Raw genomic sequence first — 21,079 nt, 5'->3', positions numbered from 1 at the left:
CCACAGCCTCTGTCTACTCGAGTTGCTTATCTGGTATATGGAAGCCAGCAACAGCACAGGACAAAATAATGAGGGCCACGCACCTACATAGCTGTCTTCTGCACTTCACGCTTGGAATGGCTCTGACTTTCCAGCAGCAGAAGGTTCCAGGAGGGAAGGAAATGACAGAATAACCTGTTACCGGACTGCAGCTATCTCCAGAGATAGAGATGGAAAAAATTTACCAAGTTTTGTCTAGTTCATTTCCTTGCCTTGAACAAGGACAATACAAAATTAACCACTAAAGGAAAAATTTTCATACACTGATGGATATGGTCCATGGAGGACAAACTTACATCTTTAATAAATCATTTCAGATTTATCACATACTGCCATACAAGTGGATGAGGCACACCCCTCAGTCTTCACGGAGCTTCAGCCTTGAAAAAAAAAAATAATAAAATAAAAATAAAAAGCACTTCTCTAGAACCACACAAGTGTCAGAGGAATCCCCAGGAACCTTCACGTTTGACTCTTCCCACAGCTCGGGTACAGGCAGAGCCACCTCACCACCCCGCCACACGTTTGACGTTGACGTTAATGCCAAGCGCCTCAGCGTAAATCCACTTCCCAGCTCTCGCCAGAACCGGCAGGCCCTCGCCACTCTGCCGCTCTCCCTCCCTCTCTCCGGCCTGCCAGGCCTCCGGCGCCTCCCGAGACCCCGGGCCGCCAAAAGGTGGGGGGTGGCCCGAACCCAGCTCGCCTCCGTCCAGCTGGACCCCTGAGCCTCTGCAGAGCCTTCCCTGCTTCCAGTTTCTCGACAGCCCTCTACGTGAGGGACATCCTCGGCGGCTGACCAGCTCTCGCCGCCGCTCCGATACAGTTTTGTCCTCGGGGGCGGCCCCTATCCACCCACTCGCCCGCCTGCTCAGCGCCCCGGGATCGAGGGGTTTGCGACCGCCCCCGAAGGCGGGAAGCGCCGAATGGCGGCGGCGGCGATTGGCCGGAGGGGAGGAAGTGGGCGGTGCTCCCGGCGGGCGCTGCGCTTTTTCCCGCCGGCGCGTCGCCATGGCAACGACGTGAGCTGCGCGGCCCGTCATGGCGGAGCCCAGCGGGGCGGTGAGTGACCCGGGGCAGAAGGGGAGGTTCGGGCCCTCCCCGCCACACGGAGCTGCATCTCCGTTTTTCTGCTTCTCCCTAGGAGCAGCGCTGGCTGCAGGCGGCTCGGGACTTCGCTTGCCGAGCGCTCCCGGCCCGCGAGGGGCCTGACGGGCCGGAGCCGCCGCCGCTGGACGCGGTGCTGCGGTGCCTGCGGAGCGCGGGTGGTGGGGATCTGCCGCTCGGCTACAGGTGACCGCGGGGCGGAGAGGGGAGGAGGGGAGGCGAGGGGGAGGGGGGCGGAGAGGGTTGAGGGGACGGCGAGGCGGGAGCCGGGGGGGGGGGGGGGGGTCACTTTAGGCCCAGTGCCCACGCTTGTCTGTCGCGCATGCGCAGCACGTTCCGGCGGGGTCACCTTCTCCTGCCTCCCCCACCCTCGGCCCCGTGGCGCCGCGCAGGGCACGGCCGCAGCCGAGGACCGCTGGAGCGGAGCCGGCGGGGTCCTACCGGGAGCTCAGCACGGTGGCTGAGGCGGCAGCAGCAGCCGCCGCTGCCGCCGCCCGGCGAGCACCGCTCGCCCGTGTGGGATGCCTGCCCCGGATGCTGGGTGTAGGAGGGAAGTTGTCGAAGCCGAGTAACCGCATGCCTTTTCTTGGCTTCGACGCGCCCCCGATTGCTCTTGCGGTATGATTAAGCACCGTATCCGCTAGCCTGCGGTAGGTAGGGCGCATAACCAAAGTAGGGCACCTCGCTGAGAGCGAGCGGCTCCACTGCACGGTGTTTGCAGAGCAACATCCCGGCTGGATCCTGCTAGTCTGCTCAGGAGGCTGCTCCTGGGCATGGTGTCCAGGGCTGCTGGCCAGCTGCGGTCTGCCTTCCACTCTGCACTCTCACAAAGTGAGAATCTAGAATAGAGTGGTCTGTATTTTAGTTCGTGAAAGGCTTTTGGGTGCTTACCGTCACAAAAAACATGTAAATTGCAGATCCAGATTGGAAGATTTTGCTTATATGGATCTATTTCTCTTTTACTCTATCTTATGGTGGGAGAATGTCTATTTTAACCCCTGGCACAGCTGGTTTTGGGATAAAGGTCAGCTGGAATTGATTAGGGACTTGTAGCCTTTAATTTTATACTAAGTTTTTAAATGTAGATGGTAGGTCTTCCACATCAGCTAAACGGTTCTCATCTAAGCCATATTTTTTCTACAGACTATATTTTCTGATGTTTAAACCAGAGGGTTTTTTTATATTCAGGGGAAGTCATAGAGAAGAATTGAAGGTAGATGGTATTTGTCTCGTATGAGGCCAATGGTCTCCTTGTGAGCAGCATGCTACATGCACAGCTAACTATCAAGCTCTGGAGCACCAGAGTCCAGTTAGGTCTCTGTATGTGATAACAGGGATCCAGTCTACTGCTGTAGTTTGGGTTTCTACCAAAAAGCAGTCAGCACATGTGATGAAAACATCAGCAGCACTGTGTTCTCCTTGTAGATCACAGATATCGGAATGATTCTTGGTGCTGCTCTGTGTCTGAGGTTGGAGCAGTTTGCTTATGTTATTTTCAGCTAATCTTCCTCCTGTTCAGATTCCTGCCAAATATACAACATAAGTACCTGCATAAGTTTATCTCTTCTGATTTTTTTTTTTAATATAAATACTATTTATAGCTGATTCAGACCCATCACTTTTCCGGCTTTCAGCTTTTGATACCAGACTAATCAAGTGAATCTCTTCAATTTCATACTCTGAATTTGATTGTATTCTGCTGCTGAGCAAGTGGGTGTTATGGATACAGCTCCAGTTTCACAACGTAAAATTATCGGCTAACCTCACTGGAAACAAGTACCAAAATCACTAGCTGGCGACCAGTTTGTATTTGCTCTTTCAGTGTTGATGTTAGCATGGGCAGAGGGCTCTTGTTACTTCTCTAGCATAGAGAGCCAGGATGTAAACAGTGATGATCAAACAAACACTGAAAAGGCTTAGAATCTAGCGAGGATGCTGCCTTGTTCTCCCATATTCAGTACTGTGGCCAGTCTGAGCATGATAGATGCTAAACTGCAGGCAGCTTTACATGTGGTTGATTTGATGTTACACCTCCATCTCCCTTCTCTCCCCAAAGCCAGGAGGGTAGGTGGAAAGATTTAAGGCTGGCTTGGCTGTGTTCTCGTAAGTGACGGCCCAGTCTAAGATTACTTAGCTTTGTATTGTGTGAGCTATCCACAGGAGAGAATTTGTTCCAAAACCATCATGATCCTCATCTGGAGGTTATTCAGTCTTGCTTTTACTACAGTCAGCAATTTTAGCACCAAATGATGGAACTAATCTGTATTTATCTGTGTTCATTAATGATATGTAAACTGTGCTGAACAGTTGTTGGGATTTCCTCGCAGAATCTCCCATTCAAGCAAAAAAATGTCTGAACTGATAACTGTTCTCTTTTCTATCTTTCTCCCCCATGTACTTTTATTAACTCTCAGTTTTGGGGTTGTTTTTTTTTCCAAGTCTTATGCATGCCTGCTCAGGTAACCATAGTAGCAAAGGATGTCTGTTTTCAGAGAGGATGCACAAGCAGAACAGACTGAGCTGAGAGAGATGGTTGATAAATGCCAGTGAATGAGTTGGTTCTTGCCATGTGGTATGACCAGACCACACCAATAGCTAAGGCTCTTCTGACTTAGCCAAGCTTTGTCCACTACAATGATCACTGTAATCCCCAGACTTTGCAGACTGACTTTTTCCTACACCCTTCTATATTCTCGCTTTTCTCTCTTTTTTTTTTTTTTTTTTTTTTTTTCTCCTCCAGTTTTATCTCCATCTCTGACCTGCAGCATCAGCAGAGCGTGCCATGCTGCAGCCACCTGACCTTGAGCACTAATGAATTTAAAGAGTGGGTTCATCAAGGAGAAGGTGCTTTACCCGCTTTGCCAAGGACTTACCTGATCTTGGTTGGCTATTTAACAGATGGAAGGCAAGAGAGCAAAGAAAAGTTGGTAGAGGGTTGCCTGTACGTGAAAGACAATACTGGGATAATTCCATGTGAGGTACGTCCTCAGTCAGAGGGATTCTGTGTTTATTCCCACTTCTGGGGCAGTGTCACAGACCACCAGGGGCTTCAAATGGTCTGCCAAAGTCTGTAGCGAGGGAAATAACACATCTCTGTAACAGGCAAGCTCAGGTCCTGGGGAGAGGCTAGAACATGTCAAATCTGTCGTTGCTAGGAGAACAAATCTTGAACGCACTGACCTGGAAAAAAAAAGAGAGCCTACTGTACATTCTGTTAAATTTTCAACAATACGAGGTGGCCTGGGAGACCTGGAGGTCACAGCATTACCCTCTGTTTGTTGAATTCCAACTAGTGGAGCAGAAATTACTTTCTGGGGAGTTGTACTGGGTGTTCAGAGATGCACTGATGGCATACTTTCAGGAAATAATATCTTGCATGACAATTGAATTAAAAACCTTCTGAAGGTCATTGTGAGGAGAGTGTAGATAAGAAGAAACTCTGTTCTGATTTTATTTTGTGGGGGAGGGGGTTATGGTGACAGCTTCTGTAAGAAGCTGCTAGAAGTTCTTCCCCTTTGTCCAGTGCACTCTGCTAGGCCTAGGGCAGACCCACTGCTGGCCAAGGCCGAGCCGATTGGTAGCAAAATGTTCCGTGATAACACTTCTGTGATAACATATTTAAGAAGGGGAAAAATAGGAGGGAAAAAAAAAAGAAAGATAGATGTGAAGAAGCTGGAGAGGGGGCAGAAAGGGGGAGGCGTGAGCCCTGTGGGCCTTGTGGCCCTCACTCTGTGGCCTCCCGCTGGGCGGCCGTCTGGGCCCAACTCAGCGCAGCCTGGCCGCAAGAAGTGGAGAGAAGAGGAGATGTGAAGAGAACCTGAGAGGCATCTGCCTGCCAATTGTGAAGAATTTATTGTGAGAGAACAGCTGCAGATGCCAAGGTCAGTGAAGAAAGATGGGGAGGAGTAATGCTGCTCCTGGCCAAGATTCCCCTGCAGCCCATGGTGTAGCCCGTGGTGAGGCAGGCTGTCCCCCTGCAGCCTGTGGAGGACCCCACGCTGGGGCATGTGGATGCCTGAAGGAGGCTGTGGCCCATGGAGGGCCGGTGCTGGGGCAGCCGTTCTGGAGGGACTGCACCCCGTGGAAAAATGACCCACCTTCGCAGCAGTTCACGAAGGACTGTAGCCCATGGGAGGGACTCCGCAATGGAGCAGGGGAGGAATGGGAGGAGTTCTTCCCCCGAGGAGGAAGCAGCGGTGTAAAGCGATGTGTGATGAACTGACCCTGCCCCGTTCCCTCTTTTCCCCTGTGCCGCTTGGGGAGGAAAGTAGTAGAGGTAATGTTAAACACGGGAAGTGGGGCGGGGCCGGGGGGGGGATATCTCCGTCTCATTATCCTGCTGTGGTTTTAGAATAAATGAATAGTTTTCCCCAAGTCGAGTCTGTTTTGCCCGTAATGGTAACTTTAAGGATTTCTCCCTGTTCTTATCTCAAACCTCCAGCCTTTTTCTTATATTATCTCTCCCTATTCCCTTGGAGGGTGGGGAGTGAGAGAGAGACTACATAGCTTCGTCCTGAGCAGGGCTAAACTACAACAAACCCTTAGAGTGGTGATGAAAGAGCACTGAGGTTGTGCTTTTCAAAGACGCGAAGACTAGGAAAAAAGTTATATTGGTATGAACTTTTAACTGAAAACACAAGGGAAAAGAAAGCAGGTGAGAATTTTAGAAAAATTGTCTGAATTTTAGAAAAAATAGTCACTGCGAGCCTTGCAGTGAATTACTTGTCATCTTGCTGAGAGGGTGTGGCTATAACACAGGAAATGCTGGCTGTAGAGCTCAGCAAATCTATTCCAGATTTGCATCTGGAAGGACAGAAGTTCTCCATGGAAGTTAAAAGAGTGGGCAGAAAGCACTGCTGTCATTTAGTAATGAAGCTCAGCAGTAAAACAAGAGTTCGCAATGTGCATGTAAGGACAAATTAGTAACGAACATTGTAAATAACACTGAGAAAACATACTGTAATTCATCTCAAGCTTTTGTCTCATTATCTTTTGTCTTAGCTGCTGCATTTTGAACTTGAGTGGCTGGAGTCGCTGTTCCTCTTCCCAAGCTGGTCTTACATACCACAGATAGACCAGAGCACAGCTGGATACGTGGAAATCCTGGCGGATCCAGTGCCAGTAAATCTTCCAAAGGAAGTACCTTACAGCATTCCAGTCACCTACCCGGCATCAGCCGAGCTGCTCCTTACGCCCAGGTAAATGCCTAGAATGCTCAACTCCATCGTAGTGCTCTTGCTCTGGTTTGGCAGGTACTATGAAAAGCACTTGACTTAGGAAGAGCCAAATTCTGTTTCTGCCGCAGGTGTAAGCATAACGATGAGTGGTGGAAGTAAAAGTTATACAGTAAAGCCACTTTTCATTAATTTGTTGTTTTCCAGGGCTTTACTGGAAGTTTTTATTCTGTATTTTGACAAAATAAGACAAATTTTAATTATTTCAAGATGTATTTTGATACTACAGAAAGGACATGAGAACAAAGTGATGATTCAGCTTTCACTGAGGCTAAAATTAACTCTTTTGATCAGCACAACTTTTGGTCTTTTTTTTTTTTTTTTTTTTTTAACATACAATCAATCAAAAGTATTATTGAAAGTAACTCTAGATTCGAGTATGAAAATATACATACCACTGGTCAAGTTCTTACCAGATTGCTGAGATAAAGGTGCCAGTTAAATGTCAGCTGATAAGAGTAACTGTTGTATTTAGCGGAAATAATACTTACAGCATGTGAAAATGTAGCCAATGGAATTGCAAATCTTGCTGCAGTTGATAATTTCAGGTTGCACTAGATCATGTTTTATCTTCTTGAGTAGAGAATTCTTGGTGTAATTGAATAATAATAAAAAGTCTGGCTGTTTTAGTTTCTTTTTAGTTTTCTTTTGTTTTAATTGGATTTATCTGCTTGTGAGAAACTTGCTTTGAGCTTAAGTTTTTGATTTAGTTCAACAGACCTTTCTAAACAAGAAAACTGTTTCGATATTTCAGTGTACACTCTCAGGCTTTTAACATAAAGGTCGTTTGCTGTTCTCTGATATCTGACCAATTTTCCATGTTTCTTCTTTGAAAAAGTTATCAATAAAGTGCTGGTACTAGTGTGTGTAGACATCCTGGTATTTCTTTTTTAAAAAGTCATAAAGTTAGATGATTGTTTTTAGAATCAAGACTGTGTTTCTTTAGAGTGAGTGGAATGGTTATATTCAAGTCCAATAGGAGATGAAATGAAAATTACAAATGAAATGACAAAACACTTGTTTGTAAGAAATTATTTCAAAAAATTTAAAAAAAATGATAAACAGAAATGACTAAAAAAATGTCACATCTCTCTCTTCTCACTTGCTTCCAGTTTTGCTGCTCTTTCATCCTGTGCCAAGTTTGTTAGGAAGACTCCATTGTTGCTTTCGAGCCTCTTTTGTTTATAGGCTTAGAGCTTCCACAGTGTCACTTTCCATGGATCTACAAAGCCAAGTTCTGTTTTCTGCTGAAGAATTTCTTGTGGCTTTTTTTTTTTTTTTCCTTTTGACCTATAATTAGCTTCTTGTTTGTGGTAAAGCTTTTCATAATCTAGCTGTTGTCATGGAACATGTGAATTTGTTCAACACAATCCTGCTGTCTTCAGATATTAAGGTTTTTTTAAAAAAGTCAAAGGGTATGATTTAGTACATACAGTTAAAGTAAGATTTTTGTCACCAAATACTCTTTTGAAAACCACTGTGAGAGATGGTCCATATTACCTTATTGGATCCTTTATTTCTAGAAAGTGCATGCTGCATATTTGTTTATTTTGCTTTTGAGATACTTCTGAGTTCTTCTTTAATCTCAGATTTCTTTTGCCTCCTCAATTGCCCTCTAGGATTCCATGTAAGAAAACATCAAAGCTCACTGTGGGAGGTGAATTGGCCAGGCTCGGGCCTCTCCTTTGTGTTCGCCATAAGACATTCTTCTTTCTGTTTTTGAAGTGCTTCACCTCAGCTCTTTGGGTCCCTGTGCTGGTGCAGGTAAGTCCTTGGAATTTTGCTCACAATTCACCATCTGTATCTCTGTGCTACTTGATTAATTCTTTGAAGCTTGCCCTTGACTTCCCAGTTTGATTTACTCTTACTAATGATTTTTAAATTATTATTTTTTTATTCCATGCAGCCTACAGTAGTCCTTGTATGTAAGAAGTCTAGTTCTATGCCCTGCAGAAATACAGCCCTCCTCCCTCATGTAGTTGCAGTGGGACACTGCAGAAAAAGACATCTGTGAGGCAGTCCTCTCGAAGGAGAAGTTTTTTGGGGTGGGATTATCAGAGTTGGGAAGAAGTATTTTCCAGTGCGGGAGATGCTGATGTTGCTTTTGGTTTCTCTGCTCTAGAAGCCCAACCAGTTGGCATGGCATCATATCCTCCAGTTGGGTCACAGGTACACAATAACAGGCCTGAGTATGACCAGCCTGAAGAAATCTGGACAAAGGATGTTTGTCACCGGTGTTTCTTCCTGCCTTCTGCCCTACTGTGCAGAGCAGGTGAGGGAGCAGCCACGAGACAGTGCTTCGCAAGGAGAATCCACTCAGTCTTCTTCCCCTGAGACTGCTGAGCAGCTCAGTGACTCCTTGGAGCTGGGAGCTGAAGAGGAGAGGCCAGGGTCAAGCAAAGAGTCCAAGATTATCTCATACGTGGTAAGGACTCACAGAGTTAGCCTTCACCCACTCATGCTCTAGGGTTTTAGCTCCTGGCCTGCAAGGTCTTATTTTTATCATGAATTTATTTCCTTGTTACTCAGGCCTATGAGTCTCTTGTACTCTGGGATTCTGTTTGCTGTAACTTTCTGTTTGCTTTCTATTTAGGGAACTGTCACCGAAATACTTAATGCCCAAGCTGGTCTCTTTTTACTGGATAACAAAGTCTGCTTGTGCCTGGCTTACCAGCAGTTCTTGAACTTTACTCGCGGACTCCGACCAGGAGCACGTGTGGAGGTAAGTTGTGACTTACAAGAGACATAAAACATTCAGTGGAAAAGGCTCAAGCCCTGGGGATGGCTTGTGAGTGTGTAGGCCAACAGAAGACTATGGGAACACTGGAATTATTTCAGCAAGTATCTGGAACAAAATTGGGAATCTTACTGTCTAGGCTTGGTCATGAGGGTCGAAATTATTATTATCTGGTTCCTCCTTAAGCAGTGCCAGGTTCCTCAGGCCCATGGGGTTTATAGACAATCCAGCAGACTGACAAAGGGTTTGGGGTGGGGTGATGGTTTTGGGGAGTGTTGGCAGACTAGCTATCTCTTCTCTAAAGTTGTATGTCTTTGTATCTCAGCTCATCGATGTCCACCTCCTGCAGAAGCCTCTGGTATCCTTTCCTTTTGTTGTACTTGGTGCTTGCCTGAGCAGTACTGTTGTGCTGAAGAGTTTTTCAAGGCTCAGCACCCCCTACCAGCCACCAGCCTCTTCGGGAAATCTCTACTTACAGCTGCTCTTTCGCTACAATCTTGGTATGCCACTCTACCTGTGGCTAGTGAGCCTCCTGGAGACATTTGAGGAGAGGTGAGGACAGTTATTTTGAAGTCAGGCTACATGTAAATATGCTTTGTAGGCTAGCTGGGTATCTTCTAGGCCAAGGGTTAACAAAATTACTGTGCTTGGATACTAATAGCAGCAGCAATTGCTTCTCATTTACTAGCCTAAGTAAGCCATTCACCTGCTTTCACTAGATTTCACATCATGTCCAGTCACTTGTACCTTGCAGTTGCTCTTATGAGGAAATCTTGTGCATTTTTCAAGTGCGTGTGCAGTAAGCCCACTGCTCTCAGGAAACGACAGCACTCTAGAGCATGTACTCACATGCTCCTGCCTAGGAAGTTTTGTCCTGAAATATGGAAGCACCGTAGGAATGCCTGCCTGCCAACGTGGTTTGCTTAGCAAATCAAGGTGGGCGCTGAGGCTGGAGCTGGAAACTGCTCTTACAACCAGATCATAACCGATGTAAACGCTCTTTGTGTCCTGGCTGCTCACAGGAGCAGCAGCAGCTGCTCAGCATATCTGAGTATTGCCAGTAGCATGAGCATTCATTTTGAGAGCCTCTGTCTTAGCAGATTTTCCTGCATGTGCTTATCTCTGGGACTTCCAGGTGGCTTCCTGCTCTCCCTCACAATTGCGCTCTATTTGCGTGACAACTGTGGGCCAGTTTCTGGGTTTGTTTCTGGGTTCTGTTAGTGAAAATATTTGTGTTTGTTCTGGAATAGTTATGGTTGATCACCATAACTGCTGCCTTGGACTTTTAAAAACTAAAATGTGTGTACTTAATCTTGAGCAGTCAGGTAGCAGTTTATAGAATGCTCAGTCTTCCTGTGCTTTACTGGCACTGTGGAATTTTTACCGTGCTTTCCAATAAAACAGCTTCAGTTTTGCCCTGGGAATGATGCTGGCTATAAGTTTCAGTTTTTATTAGCTTTTTTACTTTCTTTAAACATGAGTGCTAAGTCCTGCTACTGCTTGAAAATTCTTCCCGTGAGTTAGTTGCTCTCTCTTTTTATTTGAGTTCACTTTCTATTATTAACTCTTATTTTGACTGCAGTGTGATCACTTCCAGGCATTCAAGAGCAGTGAGCTAAACTTCTGAAAGGAAAGCACTGCAAGGAAAATACTGGAATAAGAGCAGTCTATGCTTCTTTCTGTCTTGTGATTTTAATTTTTTTTTTCTTTCATCCTGTAAAAGAAAGCCAAGTATACCTAACATGACTAATCATATCAAGCTTAGCCAAAATGCTTGGAGGTCCATTTGTGTGACTTAGAGGAAGATTATTTTTGGGTGGGTTGGTTTTGTTTGGTTTTTTTTTTGGTTTTTTTTTTTGTTTGTTTGTTTGTCCACTTGAGTTTTGAGATTTTGCCAGTCTGTCCATTTCTGTATGTTTTCCTGTTCCCTGTCTGCTTGCTTGGTGTAAATCTGCATCGTCCTTAAATGTTCCTTTTTTTTTTTTTTTTTTTTTTTTTTTATCACTTCATGTTCTTTTTGTGCTCTCCTTAGTTCTTGTCCTACACAGCACAGTCACTCATAACATGCAGAAAGAATCCGTGACTTACATGCAAAACTCACTAAAAAGTGAGGACTGCTAATGCTTCTAACTGTCTTAATTTTTTTTTCAGATTTTCCTGTTTCTTTGGATGCCGTCGACTATTGCTTAGCTCTGTGCACCGAAACCCTGGAGCTGCTGAAAAGTTCCTTGTCCCCCTTCTGCAAGCTGTGGTACCAGACAGAGAGGAAGCAAGAGATATTTATAATGAAATCCTAGCAAAAACACACCGGTGTCCCCTGAAGAAGGTGAATAAATGCTCTGAGAGTTCTCTCCTGTTTGTCTGATGGGAAGAAGCTCAGCTGGTTCATTCTTTTTCTTTTTTCTTAGTATTTGACCCTGAGCCCCCCATGCCAGGCCCCATCTCTGTCTGCAGTTTGCCATATGGCAGAACAGAAGAGCTGGGAAGGCTTCAGTCCGTCACAGCTGCTCTCCCCTTTGGAGGCACAGCACATGGGCACCCAGGAGCTGAATCGCAGCCTGGCCTGGTCCTACTGCACACTCTCAGCAGGAAGTTTCCAGCCCCGACTGGTAAGTGTCTTGTTCCCTTTACTGTCTGTGCCTTGGGAGTTCACAGTTCTCCCTGTGCCTTCCAGCACCCTGTCCGATGCATGCCTGTTCCTCCTGTTAGGGAGTTACACTGCTTTTCTCACCTATGGTGTATTGAACACAGGCTGAATTTGGGCTGCTGCTATGCACGTTTTGATTTATAACCTTCAAAGATGGGAAGTGTTTGAACCTCCTTGCAGCTTCCTTTCTGTTGCAGATAATACTGGGTGTGCTGAGAGTCTCCTCCAGGAGCAGCTCCCTCCAGCTGCAGGACAAGGGCGGCACGCTTCCCTGCGTGATATCGCATAAGGATGGTAGCCCCTTTGCCCGTACAGCTCTCATAGGTATGTCCCACTAAGCTAAATTTGAGAGTGCTGGGCTTTTGCTGTTCTGTCATCCAGCTCTGAAATAAGGAAGAGAAGACCTGGTATGGAGACGCTGAACTGTCACTGCCTGGTCTCGTGATTTTAAAAAGAGGAAACTGAACTTGCTGGTTTTGTATTCTCTTTTTTATTAGCTCAGCTCCTTTCTTTGATGTGTTTGCAGGATCACTCTTGCAGGTGGAAGACTACCAGCTTGTAGTGGAGAGATTCCTTCAGACTGATTTTCCCTCCTGGGAGCAGCTGGCTAATCTGGAACATGTAAGGGAGAAAAGGAACAGGCAAGTCCCTTTATTCACTACCCAATTAACCAGAGTGTGGTTACCCATTACCCAATCCCAGAGTGTGGAACACTCTGCAGTTCCACAGCTATTTTGAACTGTGGTAAAGTTGCTTATCAGCATAGTGTTTCAGTGCCAAATCAACTGCCCTTTGCAATGTGAAGAAAAGAGATCTTTATCAGCAACAAACCCACCATCTCCATTTTGTTCATAATACACCCAGCTCGGTAGCTGCGTACTTCACCCCACTGCTCCTGCTGAATACCTGCAGGACAGTCGCCGGAAAGCTTTTCCCAGATAACCGCTTGTTTCAAACAGCCCCCTGTCAGGAACAGAGAGTTTCACTGCTACCATTTGTTGTTTCAGTGTCTATTTGCAGTTCTACTTTGAGGATGTTCAGATTCTCCATACTCCCGAAGGAAAAATCCAGAAAGGCCTTAAGAGTGGAAACAGCTCCTCTTTGAGGAAGAAGGATGATGGCAGCTTAACATCTGAGCTGGAAACCCCAGAGGCAAAAATGCTGAAGTTGGAGGATCCCAAGCCAGATACTCACAGAGATGAGAACTGTCAGAAGGGCCAGAGCACTGCTAGAACAACCAGCTGTGTATCTCACCTGTGCTTGGTTACTCAGAAAGAGGGTCTTATGTTACGCAATTACCAGCTACCCAGAGAAGAAGGTGGAGAAGGGCAGGAGCTGCAGCGCAGTTTCCAAGCCACAGTGCTGTGGCTGGGCAGACCTCGGCTCTGGAGCCACCCCAGAGAAACTGGGAATCTACTGGAGCTGGAAGAGACCAGCTGTGATGGAGAAGAGGGCACGACACAGCAAGAAGTGAGGCAGGAGGCAGCTGTAGGGGGTGGTTTGATAAGGCTGGGAACTGGCTCTTCAGGGGGCTTGTGTGATAATTAAGGATCTAGATTTCTAATCAATGAGAGAGTGATTTTTGTCGTGCTTATTCCTGAAGGTGCTAATCTTACTTCTCAAGCAAGACATCCTCTGCTGGGCTTGTTCTCTTTTTGCTGTATTTTTCATTTTCTACCTTTTTCCTAATGTTTCTCATCACCTTTTCTCTCTCTTTCTCCCCTCCACTTCTTTGCCAGGTGCTACTGCTCTTCATGGGGAAGTCTCTACGATGGTTTCCATTTCTGCATCCTGATGGGCTGTATCGCTTTGTTGTGCCCCACTGCTCGGTAAGAGAGAGATTGTCTTGCTGTTTCCTGTTGGAGACTTTACTGAACTGCATGTGGGAGTCAAGGAGTCAGAGGGTGACTAAGCTTTTTTTGAGGCTTGAAATTCCCATCTGTCTTGCCAAGGAACTTCTTCAGTTCTGTGTTTGGTTAAAATTCTCAGTTTCTCTGAGTTCAGTGGATCTTTTTTTTTTTTTTTGTTTTGTTTTGTTTAAACCATCGTTCTTCAGTGACCCTTTTTTCCTATATAGCTTTCATCTCCTTTAATAGTCTTCTTCCTTGCCTTATCACTCTTCTCGCAGGACTTGGAAGTGTTTGACAAGCTCTTTTCTCCACCTGTGCTGGCAAAGTCCCTGAGCAGGTCATCATGCCCCCTGTGCCTGCCTGTCCAAGATACCTGGCACTTAGAGCATGAGACATGGATCTCCTGTCTGACTGAACACCAGGTATTCAGTGCCTTATTGCTCCAGGCTTTCACAAGTGACTTGTAGGTCTATCCAGAGCTAGCTCAGAAAATTATCGACACAGAACGTCTTGTTGGTGAGACCGTTCTGCTCTAAGCTCCATCAGAGCCTACTGCTGGGCTTCACATTTTCCTGCCTCAGAATTAATCTCGGGAGGAAGCATCGGTTGCTTGATGTAGCTCTAAGCATGTCGTGAGCTTGTTTTTACGGCTCCAGCTGGAGATAGCTATAAACAGCAATCCATCTGAGGCTGTGTCTCCCCCCATTTCTAGCTGGCAGCCAGGTCGGTGCTGGCAGGCTTGGACCAGAGAATTTCCTCCATTCCAGAAGTACTTAGCAACAGGTATGTTGGTCTGCCCTAAATTACATCTGACCGTGTCTTAGGGAATGGGTCTGTATTCATCTTTATTGGAGACTGTGCTACATTAAGCAGCGATGAATTATTTGCCCTAGGAATATTGTTTGAAAGTCTTCCTATGTGCAAGTAGTCCAGATTGCCCCCATCCTGTTCATCAAAGCTAAAGGGATTGCAGGTGACAAGACTGCAAAATGGTGTCCAGAAAAAGTTTGAGCTACTGCTGGTGTGGACTAGGTCCCAAATGTCTTTGCTAAATTTCTGTCAGAAGTGGAAACGGGTGGAAAAATGAGGCTGAATGTGTGATGTTTTTTTGGGGTTTTGATTGCTTAGCATAACTTGCTCAAAGAAATACTGGGGTTAGAAGCTTTTCTGTTCAAAGCCTATTTAATATGGGGTGATATGCATGCACACTGAAATCTTCACCAGTGCCTTATGGTAAACTGAGTTTTTCTTTGCTTGGCTTCTTCCTCTAATTAAGAAAAACAATTAGGAGTTAAGCAGATAGGAAGGCTGTAGGGCCTCTCCCTTTTTCTTCGTCGCTGCCTGAAGAAGCAGAAAGCAAGTTAAAGGCCTCTTGTCCCTGGGTGGGGTAGGCTGCAGCAAGCTGCCCTCAATCCAGTAGCCTAGGTACTCTTGGGCAGGTTCCCCTGAAACCAGGGTCAAGCAACAGCACTCCACCCTGTCCTTTGTGGCAATCTTGGAAATCAGGCCTTCTTCCGCTCCCTTTGTCTTCAGGCTGGACAGAAATCTTGATCTGCTTTCAGTTTCACAGGTTCCCTTGTTTCTTTCTCTGGTGAGATAGTGGAGAGGACCTTGTGTGCCTCTCCCAAGAATGAGAAGCCACCTGTGACTGTTGGCCTTCAAAAGCAGAAAGGTAAGATTGTGACAGCCTGTTGGGTAACAACAGATTGATTCTTGCTTCTTTCTGCTTCAGAGAGACAGTGCACTTGGCTAACTGTGCTCCTGTATCTGAGAATAGTGGAAGTAGGCCAGGGTGTAGCATCCCATTGCATGTCAGAGGCCTAGGAAACTGTACACTGCAGGTGTGTTGGGGATGGGAATGGGAATACTGTACCTGGAAAATCTGTGAGCTGGAACAGTGGTACCCTCATTGTGATGAGAGGGAAAGCACCTCTAGCAGGTCCAGCTCAGTGACAGACTATGCTACCTGCGTGTGAGTGAGCTCATGGTGTGTTTGTGGTTCTGTGCCTCTTCAGGGAGTCTGCTAGCCAGTGATCACAGCGTGAAGCTCAGCATCTCGGTTGCTCCAGGCTCCCCTGTTGTGATGGACGTTTACATTGCTGCCACCTATCTGCAGCATCTCTGGGGTTTGCTACCTGGAGCCAAGATCCTCTTCCAGAACCTGGAACGCAAAATCTCCAGGTACCCCTGACTTTAGAGCCCTGATGTAGGCCACAGCTCTGACCTCTCTTACTGTCTTTAAAACCATCTCTTAATCTCTCCTCTCATGTGGACTTTCCTCATCTCTTGTCCATACCTTTGTGTCTCCCAGTCCCTTACTACAAATTATTTTCCTACCCTGTTACAGATTAAGATCACCCCAGCCATCCTAAGTAAACTGAGCGGTTTGGTTTCTATAAGCTCTTTCTGACACCTGCTCTTTCATATTGCAGGTTCTCTAATGTTTATTGCACGTACATTGCTTCCAGCTGTGTGAGCATCATATCTCTGCCAGCTTCTCACCTACCTCTTCCTTCTAGGTGAGTCCAGGGTCTGTTCCCACCTTACAGTGTCCCAGTAAAGTTTTCTATGTTCCAAGCTTCTCGAATTCCTGTTTCTTCTAGTCCTGCAGGAGAAGCCTCATCCCCCTCACTAGTGTTTCTATCCAGCTTGCAACCTCACCTGCAAAACCTGCCCCAGGCACGGATTTTATGCCACTTGTCCTGTGTACTGACTCTCTCCCTGCAATGGGTTTGCTCACTTTGCAGCAGCATCTTCAAAGAGGTATTCAAGCTTCCGCAGAGATAATTTGTGAGGAGCCTTGCAGATTTTCTACTCTGACCATCCTTTGCTACCATGTAGAAGAAATAACAGTTCCTATCTCAATTCTAAAACCTCTTCTTCCAGTGTCTGAAAAGGACTTGTATATTAGAAAGGGACCAAAGTGACAACTGATTAAAAGTATGTATCTGATACCAAGCACACTGGTAGCTAGGACTGGGGTTGAAGTGAGGACACTGAAGGGGAGAATCCTGCTCTGTTAATGCTCTGTTTTTCCCATGTTCACTGCTGTTGAGGTTCAGCACCTTGCAGCAGGTGATTTTCCTCCCTATGCAAACTTTTACTAAGACATTCGTTGGAAATGCAGTGGAGTTCTTTAATCCTTTGTGTACTTAATTAGGGAAGGGTTAGAGGAAGCAGTGGGCCTTTGCCTTCTCTCTCTTACACTACCTGTACATAGCTGTAGCTTTACTCTTCCTTCAGGGGAGGTGCACCCGACACAGTCCACCTTGTCCGTCACACATAGGAGTGAGGCAAGCCAGTGCACGGTAAGCGCTGTAGAGGTTGGGTATGGGAAGAGGTGGGTAGGAGGGAACAAATTACACCACAGAGAGGAGGGGAAAATCAGATCAAGTATGGAATGTGGACAGAGTAGCAGAGATAAAAGTTAGAGTTGTCATGTCTTCCCAGATGTGAACAAACCTCCCTCTCTCTTACTGAAATGCATACTTGTCCCTTGTGAGGGAGCCAGGCATTGTGCTGACCTCCCTTCGCATCTTAGTCTGCCTGCTCTCTCCATAGGGTGCTGGTGGAGGACGGAACAGGTGAAGCTTTGGTGCTGTGCAGGAACCAGCACGTGGCAGCAATGCTGGGCCTGAGCCTTCTTGACTGGGAAGCTCTACAGAACTGCGTGCAGAGCAGGGGCAGAGTGTCCATTCAGCATGGGGAAGCTACTGGCACGGGGGTGAGTGGGTTATGCCCGTAGTGATTGCAGCCTGCTGGGCTTGAGCCTCAGCTGGACTGGATTCCCCTTTGCTGTGGGTGTTCCAGTGGCTCCCTGCCTCCCTCTCCACATTGACTGGCAACACACCCTTTCTTTCCTCAGTGTGTAGAGGAACCTGAGGATTTCATTGCTTGCTACCTAAGGAGCCTGTGCAGGAGTCCTCTCATCTGTCGCCCTGTCCTGCTGGATTTCAGCCTAGACAGGAAGCCTTCTAAGATCCTACAGCCTGGTAAGGAAGCACTGTTGGCTTTTGTAATATTTAGCGTCGGAAAGGAAGGGAGGAGCCATCTCACCAGGTTGGGAAAGCAGAGCTGCCTTCGCTGCCCACAAAGCAAGATCTTTGGAGGATTTCCATGGAATTGTGAATTCTGTAGGGTAGAGCTAAGATGTGTCTTAGCAGAGCTATGGTTATAAAAACACAGAAATAATATTATAAAAGTCACTATAAAATAATATCTGAATTTTTCTACTTTATGCAGAAGCATAAAAATAGTATTGAATTGTCCTTGTAGTTGTGATGAACAACTTGGAGCTTCTCCATTCAAATTTTATATATGGTTCCAGGAAAATATATCCGCTAAAGAACCTTGTTCTAAGGTGTCAGTAAGGTGGGAGTGGGGAGCTGTGTATGTATGTGTGTGTGTGGTAGTGGTGGCGGGAGCTTTATTAGCATCCCATTCCCCAATTTTAAGGCACAGGTTTATTTTTGTGGAGTGCCTCTTAGACACAAAGCTTGCTTTGTTTTAGAGCAAAGTTCCCAGTTCTTGGATGGGATGAGGATCTGGCCAGACAGAGTTACTGTGCAGACCTCTCAAATCAAGTGGTTTTTTACTTTAGACAGGACAGCAGGTAGAGTCAAGACTAGGCCTGGAAATTCTCACCACAGCCGCAGAATTTAAAGCACTGAGGAGTTTTGAATTCACGGGTGCTGATGTCTGAGCTGATGCTGCCACAACTGTACCATTGCTGCGTTAAGGGGATATTCTTCTTAGCTGATTGCACCAACACTGCTGCTGTATAAGTCCAAGTGCTGCAGGGACTGATTTGCTAAGCTCACCAGAGGATGCTCTGCTGTGGAGATGTTATCTTTTGGCTGTCACGTAACACTGTGATAACCTCATAGGCCAGGCTGCTGACAGCGAGAAAAGATACAAAGCCCAGTGCATCAGCTATGTGAACAGCACATAGTTCACAGCATTTCACAGTGTAAAATGTCCTTTTCCTCCAAGCTGGAGGGATGCTGGCCAAATGCATTCATGTGCTTACATCCTGGATTCATTAATCATGCTGTCCTCTGAGGTTTAACACATGCCAAGCAGCTGCTGCGCAGCCTTCCCTCCCCCAGCAGCTTCTACAGCTGTGTGCTAGAAGAGAACAGGACCCCTGCACCGAGTTCTTACAGGTTGTGTCTTCCCCCTTCAGCTCCGCTACAACTGAGAAACTTTCGGTGTGGTGAAGTGGAGTTTGTGTCACAAGTGGGACCTCGGCCAAGCCTGCTGTGCCTGAATGTGGAAGAAGTGGAACGAGACGCCTTAAGCTACCTGAACAGCGAGAGGATTAGGAGGACATCTAGTCACTGCCGAGTGGGAGCCAGTGCTTAACATCTCTTCCAGTGGGAGAGGAATTACGGAAATCCTGGCAGTGGGAGCTTTTTTAATCTCCTTTCCAGTGGGATCATGGGCCTGTGAGCACAGGGTGAAGGGTGCAATCCAGAAGCAACTGTGGCTTGTGGAATTCCTGAATGGTCGTTCTGGATCATTGCCACTAGCAATACTGGGCAATGTTTTGGGAAGAGTTGTTGAACACTTCCTATGTGATAACTGTTGCTTTGGGCCTAGGGCACACAATGTGTGTATTTTATGTGGTAGTATCTACTAAATAAAGCTACTAAAATACAGTTTAAATAACACCATATCTATTTTAGTATTCCCCTTGCTATACTGGGAATGAGGCAGAATGTAGATCCTTCGTTTATGAGCCAGAGGCAGGCATTTTGCAGATCATTCAGTGTCTTCATGCAAAACTGTACAGTTGCCACAGGGAATAGTAGTCTTAACCCAATTTAAATTATTAAAATGATGTTTTTAAAGCATTTTCTACCTCCGAGAAGAGAAGGGAGGTGTGTAAGTTACTGTTTGGAGACTAAAGAGAGTCATAGAATAGTTTGGGTTGGAAGGGACTTTTGAAGGTCATCTAGTCCAACCCCCCTGCAAGGAGCAGGGACATCTCCAACCAGATCAGGTTGCTCAGAACCCTGTCCAACCTGGCCTTGAATGCTTCCAGGGATCTGGGCAACCTGTTCCAGTGTTCCACTATCATCATTGTAAAAAATTTCTTCCTGATGTCTAGTCTGAATCTACCTCCCTCTATTTTACAACCGTTACTCCTAATCCTTTCACAACAGGCCCTGCTGAAGAGCCCCCCCATCTTTCCTGTAGGCCCCTCTTCTCCAGGCTGAACAGCCCCAGCTCTCTCAGCCTGTCCTCATAGGAGAGGTGCTCCAGCCCTTTTATCATCTTCGTGGCCCTTCTCTGGACTCGCCTCAACAGGTCCATGTCCTTCTTATGTTGGGGGCTCCCGAGCTGGATGTAGTACTCCAGGTGGGGTCTCACCAGGGCAGAGTAGAGGGGGAGAATCACCTCCCTCGTACTGCTGGCCACGCTTCTTTTGATGCAGCCCAGCATGCTGTTGGCTTTCTGAGCTGCAAGCGCACATTGCCGGCTCACGTTCAGCTTCTTGTCCACCAGCACTCCCAAGTCCTTCTCCTCAGGGCTGCTCTCAATCGCTTCATCCCCAAGCCTGTATTTGTGCTTGGGATTGCCCTGACCCATGTACAGGACCTTGTACTTGGCCTGGTTGAACTTCATGAGGTTTGCACAGGCCCACCTCTCCAGCCTGTCAAGGTCCCTCTGGATGGCATCCCTCCCTTCCAGCATGTTGACAGCACCACACAGCTTGGTGTCATCGGTGAATCACAGTACTAAATCACAGAATTGTATGGGCATTGTTTTGTAGCTTAAATAGTGGCTTGAACGTTACGTGGGGCTGATAACAGGAGGAAAGCAGTGAACTGTGATACAAATTCACAGTGTCCTACGGGCTTGCACATCTGTTCCTGATTAGGACAGGGATGAGTGCAGTGTCACACACCAGTATCCATGGTGGCATAGCAAATTAACCAATGCAACACGTGGGAGATGATCACCCATCTGCTTGCAGCGATGACCAAGAGTTCTGCGCTTGCTTTTGGCAAAATGACATCCAGATCCTTTGTCTCGCCTATAGGCTAGCAAATTCCACACATGATTAATTCCCTGCCTTATTCTGTGTGTAATGCTGACGGCATATTTGAACAACTACTCTGTTCTGAGTTTTGTTTGGTTCAGTGTTCCCCTCCCCCCCTGCCCTTTGCCCTCAGCTTGAGCTTTATATTAAATTTCAGGCAGTGGATTTCTTCAGAATATGTAAAATATCTTCCCTCTCAAGACCTACTGGCCACTTCTAGGACCGAATCATGAGTGGCACAAGATCTGACAGATGCCACCACTCAACTTAGTTCTGAGACTCTATCCCAAAAGAGGTTGCCAAAGCAGCTCAAAGCAAAGGTCTACACAAGTTTTGCTAGGTTAACCTTTTTTTTTTTTTTCTGTAGGTGCGTTCTGCAAAGTGGTAAAGATTTTGCTAAAGCTTACTCCCCACCATCCC

The 21,079-nt window shown here is 46.5% G+C and overlaps 1 protein-coding gene across 1 annotated transcript; it reads left to right on the top strand.

Annotated features, from left to right (window-relative positions):
• Positions 1-1,073: 1,073 nt before the first annotated feature.
• On the top strand, positions 1,074-19,271 carry CTC1 (CST telomere replication complex component 1). Its single transcript, XM_086760773.1, has 24 exons — positions 1,074-1,098; positions 1,181-1,329; positions 3,884-4,121; positions 6,145-6,341; positions 7,997-8,141; positions 8,500-8,802; positions 8,971-9,099; positions 9,440-9,666; positions 11,266-11,440; positions 11,523-11,723; positions 11,959-12,085; positions 12,288-12,402; positions 12,769-13,231; positions 13,501-13,590; positions 13,890-14,033; positions 14,324-14,394; positions 15,174-15,283; positions 15,627-15,792; positions 16,044-16,130; positions 16,215-16,374; positions 16,855-16,919; positions 17,173-17,335; positions 17,477-17,603; positions 18,797-19,271. Exons 1-24 carry the CDS (start codon positions 1,078-1,080, stop codon positions 18,973-18,975), a joined length of 3,852 nt encoding a protein of 1,283 aa, XP_086616899.1. The 5' UTR covers positions 1,074-1,077; the 3' UTR covers positions 18,976-19,271.
• Positions 19,272-21,079: the final 1,808 nt, after the last annotated feature.

Source organism: Chlamydotis macqueenii, chromosome 1 (assembly GCF_036417535.1).
Source record: "Chlamydotis macqueenii isolate bChlMac1 chromosome 1, bChlMac1.mat, whole genome shotgun sequence".
NCBI lineage: Eukaryota > Metazoa > Chordata > Aves > Otidiformes > Otididae > Chlamydotis > Chlamydotis macqueenii.
Note: the sequence above shows the minus strand (reverse complement) of the source record. Positions and strands in the feature narration are given on the sequence as shown.